This window comes from Aethalodelphis obliquidens, unplaced genomic scaffold (genome assembly GCF_003676395.1).
Source record: "Aethalodelphis obliquidens isolate GAN/ISIS:26980383/991018 unplaced genomic scaffold, ASM367639v1 scaffold3, whole genome shotgun sequence".
NCBI classification, from domain to species: Eukaryota; Metazoa; Chordata; class Mammalia; order Artiodactyla; family Delphinidae; genus Aethalodelphis; species Aethalodelphis obliquidens.
In genome coordinates, this window is record NW_020837947.1 from 26,113,150 (window position 1) to 26,120,467 (window position 7,318).

Consider the following 7,318-nt stretch of genomic DNA (forward strand, 5'->3'; position numbering starts at 1 on the left):
AAAAAAAAAAAAAAAAGCCCCAAAAAAAAAAAAAAAAAAAAAAAAAAAAAAAAAAAATAGACAAAAGGTATGAGAAAAAAAGTTTAACGTATATGTACAAAGAAATGCATAACAAGACAGAAAACATGGGTATTTACTACAGTCCTCACAACTAGTCATGAAGCTGTAGTTAATATTTATAACTGCTTTTCTCATGATTTAACTCAACGTTCTCTTTCTTTTCAGCCAGCATCTCAACTTTCCATTTTTGAGGAGTTTGAGTCCTTTTGATCTTTTTCATATTAGCTTAACATAGTCTTAAATTAATTTTTATCACTGAATATAGGAGTTCTAAGAGGCACCTCCAAGGATACCAAGCATACTTGACCCCGCTGTATATATAATTCTATTTCCCTTTGATAATTGGAAACAGTCACCCTAGACAACAGAAGTACCGCATTTCCTCCTTGTTGGTTAAATGGCATAAAGAGATCCCAACCTTCAGGAGGCAGCCTCAACTTCCAATTCTTTGAAAATATTGTTGTTATAACCCAGAAGAATTAAGGATCAAGTGTATGGGCATTGCCTCCACCTAGATTTATTAAACAGCTTTATTGAGATAAAATTCACATCCCTTACGATTACTCATATAATGTGTACAATTCAATAATTTTTTACTCTATTCACAGATAAGTACAACCATCACCCATAGTCAATTTTAGAACATTTTCATCACCACAAAAAAGAAACTCCATACTCTTTGGTTATCACTCTCCTATTCTCTCCCTCCTTAACCTCTCAGCCCTAGGTGACACTAATCTACTTTCTGTCTCTAAGGAGTTCCCTCAGCTTGATATTTCATATGAATAGAATCATATAATATGTGATGTTTTGTGACTGGCTCCTTTCATTTAGCATAATGTTTTCAAGGTCTGTCCCTTTTGTAGCATGTATCAGTGCTTCGTTCCTTCTTGTGCCTGAATAATATTGCAGTACACGGATATACTGCATTTTGTTTATCCATTTCTCAGTTGATGGATATTTGAGTTGTTTCCATATTTTAGCTCCTGTTAATAGAGCTCCTATAAATGTTCATGTACAAGTTTTTGTGTAGACATGTTTTTATTTCTCTTGGGTATATACCTAGGAGTGGAATCACTTGGTCACCCTGTAACTGTATGTTTGATCATTTGAGAAACTGCCAGACTGTTTTCCAAAGCAGCTGCACCATTTTCCATTCCGATCAGCAGTGTATGAGGGTTCCTATTTCCCCACATCCTTAGCACCACTATGTCACTTTTTGATTATAACAATCCTAGTGCATGTGAAATGGTATCTCGTGTGATTTTGACTTGCATTTCCCTGATGATTAGTGATGTTGAGCATCTTTTCATGTGTTTATTGGCCATTTGTATATCTCCCTTGGAAAATTGTCCGTTCAGATACTTTGCCCATTTTTAAATTGAATAATTTGTCTTTTAATTACTGAGTTTTTTTGTATATTATGAACACCATTACCTTATCAGAGAGATGATTTTCAAATATTTTCTCCCATTCTGTGATTTGTCTTTTCACTTTCTCAGTGGTGTCATTTGAAGCCCCAAAGTATTTAACTTTGGTGAAGTCCAATCTACCTATTTTTTCTCTTGCTACTCATGCTTTCGGGGTCATATCTAAGAATTCTTTGCCAAACCCAAGGCTATGAAGATTTATCCTAAGCTTTCTTCTATGAGTTTTATAGTTTTGGCTCTTACATTTAAATCTTTGATCAATTTTGAGTTCATTTTTATATATGATGTGAGGTAAGGGTCCAACTTCATTCTTTTGTATATGGCTATCCCGTTGTCCCAGCATCATTTGTTGAAAAGGTATTCTCTACCCATTGAATGATCTTGGCACCCTGTTGAAAATGCAAGCCATAGAGAGAAAATATTCACAGTGCATGTTTGGGACAAAGGACTATGTCCAGAATGTACAAAGAACTTTTACAAATCAATAATAAAAAGACAAGGCAACTAATTTAAAAAATGGGCAAAGACTTGAACAGGCTTTTCACAAAAGGGAATATTCAAGTGGCCAATGAACATATGAAATTCCATTAGTCATCAGGGAAATGCAACTTAAAAACACAATAAATTGGTACTACACACTTACCAGAATGGCCAAAATTAAACTTTTTAAAAATAATAATGCCAAGTATTAGAGAGAATGTGAAAAAAATGGGAACTTTCATACACTGCTGAAGGGAATATAAATTGGTGTATCTACTGTGGGGAAATGGCAGAATTTACAAAAGCTAAACACATATAAACTCTATCACCCAGAAATTCCACTCTTAGTTATATTCCCAACAAAATGAATGTTTCCCAAGTGACATATACAAGAATGTTCCTGCTACTTTACTCAGAATATCCAAAAACTAGAAACAACCTAAAAGTTTGTGAATAACACAATGGATGAATTGTGTTATTCATACAATTAAATACCACACAGCAATCAAAAGAAAAAACTCTTTTTTTTAAATGTTTTTATAGCATTCTTTTTTTATATATATATATAAATTTATTTATTTTATTTTATTACTTATTTTTGGCTGCACTGGGTCTTCTTTGCTGTGCACGGGCTTTCTCCAGTTGCGATGAGTGGGACTACTCTTCATTGTGGTGTGCGGGCTTCTCATTGCGGTGGCTTCTCTTGTTGAGGAGCACAGGCTCTAGGTACGCAGGCTTCAGTAGTTGTGGCACGCAGGCTCAGTAGTTGTGGCTCACGGGCTCTACAGCACAGGCTCAGTAGTTGTGGCGCACGGGCTTAGTTGCTCCACGTCATGTGGGATCTTCCCGGACCAGGGCTCGAACCTGTGTCTCCTGCATTGGCAGGCGGATTCTTAACCACTGAGCCACCAGGGAAGCCCCGAAAGAACAAACTCCTGGTACATGCAACATGGATAGATGTATAGACTTTAGATTGCCAGGGCTACCATAGCAAAATACCACAGACTTGGTGGCTTAAACAAGAGAAATTTATTTTCCTACACTTCTGGAGGCTGGAAGTCCAAGATCAAGGTGTCCACAGGTTTGGTTTCTTCTGAAGCCATTCTCCTTGGCCACTTTCTTGCTGTGTCCTTCCATGGTCATCCCTCTGTGTTCAATTGTATGTGTCTTCTTATAAGGACACCAGTCATATTGGATTAGGGACCACCCATACCACCCATATGACTTCATTTTTTAAAAAGCCATATGCTTTTTTAAAAAAGACCCTGTCTCCAAATGCAGTCATATTCTGAGGTACTGGGTGTTAGGACTTCATCCTATGAATTTGATGGGAGGCACAATTCAGCCCATAATTATATATATACAAATAAAAGTGAAAGAGTGAAACAAGGCAGACACACAAAAAAGTGTATATTGTATGATTCCAAAAATGAATGTACATGGCGATAAAAGTTAGGAAAATTGTGGTTATCCTCTAGGGTTAAGTAATTGGAGGAAAGGTGAAGGAGGTTTCTGGGGTGTTGGTGATGTCCTGTTTTTTGTTCTGGGTGGTAGCTATACAGGAGTGTTTATTTGTAAAGATTTGTTGAGCCATATCCTCACGATTTATTTGTCTGTATCTATCTTATAAGTTGATAAAAAGTGTATTTAAAAATTTTAAATTCTAACTAAACAACAAAAAAGAAAGCATCAACTTTCAACATGTGTTCACAATAAAAACACAAGGAAGCAGGTCAACACAAGCAAGGTTGGAAGAAACAAGTACTGGCTGGACCAGCGCTTCAAGGTTTTGTAATATTGGAAGCAGATAATAAATTAAACAGGCTTAAAGAAATAACAGAGGGAATAAAAACATAATCAAAGGACAAAATGTTACTCAGACCAAATAGATTGAAAAAGACCCAAATAGAGCTCATAGAAATGAAAAAAATATAACCATTGAAATTCAAAAATTTGATTTGGGGGTTAAAGATCAGTTTAGACATGACAAAGTAGTAAACTGATGGACTGGAAGACAGCTCTGAAGAAACCCTTCAGAATACTCCACTGAGAAAAAAAAGATGGAAAAAAGAAAATGACATATGGAAAATCGAATGAGAAATGCTAACAGATGTTGAACTGAAATTCTAGAATAAAAGCATGTATGTCTCTGTCTCTATCTCTATCTATCTCTAAGTTGATTGATCATGGCTAGTTTTCAAGAATTATAAAAGATATGTATCTACAAACTAAAAATACATAATGAATGCCGAACAAGAAAACAAAACCCATTAATGAATAAAATCATTTAGAATTCCCATAGTTAATCTGGAGGAAATTAAAGTGACTATTAATTTATTTAGTTTTCTTTCCTAGTTAACGGTCATCTGATTATTGATATCAAATGCAAGAAACAAAAATTCTCTTGATCCTTCTCCTGCTATTCCATAGTATATAACATAATTCTGTTGAAATAATTTTATAGCAACAAGTCTTCAAATGATTTTCAAGCTGCTTTGAAATTTTACATCTTTAAGGACCTACAAAATATTTGCCTTACACTAAGATCTTCACCCAAATAACTTTTTATACTTCATTTTCCAAAACAATCACTGCAGGCTGTGGAAATGATTGATAAAGGTCCTCTTAAAGCTGATTCAGAATATATGTCTTTGCAAATAAAGAATCATCTGCAAAGAAACTTCTCAGATATTTATATTTTAGTTGTTAGCAATATCTCTTCATAATGATTTTTGCCAGATCCCTGAGCTTAATAATGATTTGTTATTACGCATAATGTGTCCATATGAAATATTACATTTTTGGGTGATATTGTCAAATTTTCCTATTTTTCCTCAGCAAAAATAGATCCTCCGTTCATGAATATAACCCAAGTTAATGGATCTTTGTTGGTGAATCTCCATGCTCCCAACTTACCATATAGGGACCAAAAAAGAAAAAATGTATCAATGGAATACTATGGGCTAGTATACCGAGTCTTTGTAATTAACAATTCACTGGAAAAGGTAAGTTCAGATGAATAGATAAGTTTGGTATTTTTTCTTTTGTTTAAGCAACATTTTAGCCATAAAATAGGTCCTGTCTTTTGCTACTCTATCCCCTCTTATTTTTCCTTATCGTTTTTTAGTTCCTTCTCATTTTCACCCTCATTGATAAGCAATTAGTGGTTACCATCGCCATCAGAACTGTGTGTACGTGTGTTTGCACCTTTTCCGTCATTCAGCTGGTTTCCTTTTGATTTTCCCTGCATATCTAAAGATTGGTATTAACAATATTTAATTCCATTTGATTGTCACACATATTCATTTTTATGGACTTTACACACCTTATTTTAAAGTGGCTTTTGGATCGGAGCATTATATATTAGTGCCAGTTTTGCTCTGATATTATAATCCTCCATTGGTGACTTTATTTTGGTTTGGTGAATGTTCCTTTTTTTCTGTGTCCATCTAAGACAGGGTTCCTTTGGCTGTAGAAAACAGAAACCAATTCAAACTGGTTCAAATAGAAAAGTGGAGGGGAGAGGAGGATTTTTACTCAGAGGTAATGATCAATCTTACAACAGCCAGAAGCAAGAAATAAAGTGCTGCCAGGCTTTGCAGTCACTGGAAAGGAGAAATGGAGAAGCAAGTTGTAAAGAATCTCACTCTGTTTCTCTGTGGTCACATGCCACATGTCTACAACTGTCTCCAAATCTACTCCATTCTCCTCACTGCACAGTTCAAATTCTTAAAAAAGAGACTCTGACCACTGGGTCAATCAATCAGCATCACTAGGGAGAAGTCATGTGGTTCCTCCACAGCCATGTGACCTGTCCCTTTCTCAGTCTGTGAGCTAGGACTCTGGAGAAGGAGGATGTGTCTCGGAAGAAACCCTACAGCCCATCTAAACTGGTCATGAACAACTTAGTTTTATCAAAAATAGAGCAAGTCAATGACTTACTGGAAACCATTTTTCATCTCATTTTTCCCCCTTGTGTGTAGGAGCAAAAGATATATGAAGGAGCTCACAGAGTTGTTGAAATTGAAGCTCTAACACCTCACACTGGTTACTGTATAGTGGCTGAAATGTATCAGCCCACATTAGACAGAAGAAGTCAGAGAAGCCAAGAGAGATGTGTGGAAAGTCCTTGAAGTGCTCTGCAGAGTGGCAATCCAAACTCTCTGAGAATAGGACGGCTCGTTTTGAAGAATCTCATTGAAAGTTGTTTATATATATATATTTTTCTGAAATATAGTTGATTTACAATGTTGTGCTAGTTAGTTTTTATATATTCTTAATGCAATGTTCACCATTATACTTCACAGACCTCTTTGTTTAATCATTCTTTCTTCCTTTATATTTTATTTGTAAACTAAATTTAAGCAGTTCCCCCCCGCAAAAAAAAAAAAAAATTAGAATTAAAGAAGAGGCAGAAAACAAAGGGCTCTGTGAAATACAGAACTTTATTTCTGACTGTAACATCTCTAACATAATCTCCATTCTTCTAAGTCAGCTAAGTAAAAATTAAAGAACCAAGGAGCACTAGGCATGTTTTTAAATGTTGAATGAATTTTTTAAAATAGCATCACAGACAAGCAATCCTGATGCAATCCTTTTTCACTATCTATTGACAGTTAACTTGACATAGATATTTCAACTTTCACATAAGTGGAATTTTTATGTGAATGAGCATTTTCCCATACATTTCTATTTTATATGAATATACTTTCCATACATTCATTTTCTATTATATAATATTCTTACTTAATGAACCAATATTTTCTTTTAAATTCTATTCTATGTAAATAAGAATAATATTTGAAAAAAAGCCTCTCATGATCTCTGGATTAATATCTAGGTTAAGTTTATCAGCAATAACATCTAAATACCAAAGGATGCCTACTCAATACAATTTCCTTCATTTAACACATACTCACATTAAGGTTTTCTTTTCTGTTTTTGTTTGTTTTTTAATATTGCCTGAGAAGAATGTATCTTTATTCTCAAAGTCAGGTAAGATTTTTCAGCAACAAAGTAAAAAAGAACATTTAACTCTAATTTATACCACACTCATTACTCAATCCTGCTGGTGAAGAGTCCCTTGCCAGTGGCATCTTCATAATCTCTACATACAACGATCTTTTGAATGACAGTTTGTTTGGGGACATAGGGTATGGTTGGGGACCAGGTAAAGAAGTTGACTTGCAGCTGAAAGCATAGCATGGGTGGTAGGTTTATTGGGGAGAGGGGCTGGTGCTGGCAGAGACTGTAGAGCCAGTTAAAGCCCACCAACAATCTCCTAGCAGCTCCAACCCACAACAAGTGAAGGTCTATGGGCTCAGGCTCCATGTAGCAACAGAAAGCTA

The 7,318-nt window shown here is 35.2% G+C and overlaps 1 protein-coding gene across 1 annotated transcript in view; it reads left to right on the forward strand.

Annotated features, from left to right (window-relative positions):
* Positions 1-6,103, forward strand: part of IL22RA2 (interleukin 22 receptor subunit alpha 2) — a 13,428-nt gene extending 7,325 nt beyond the window's left edge. Inside the window, exons 4-5 of the mRNA XM_027079427.1 lie at positions 4,809-4,975; positions 5,954-6,103. Of these exons, the coding sequence (XP_026935228.1) occupies positions 4,809-4,975; positions 5,954-6,103 (317 nt within the window). The remainder of the gene's footprint in view (positions 1-4,808; positions 4,976-5,953) is intronic.
* Positions 6,104-7,318: the final 1,215 nt, after the last annotated feature.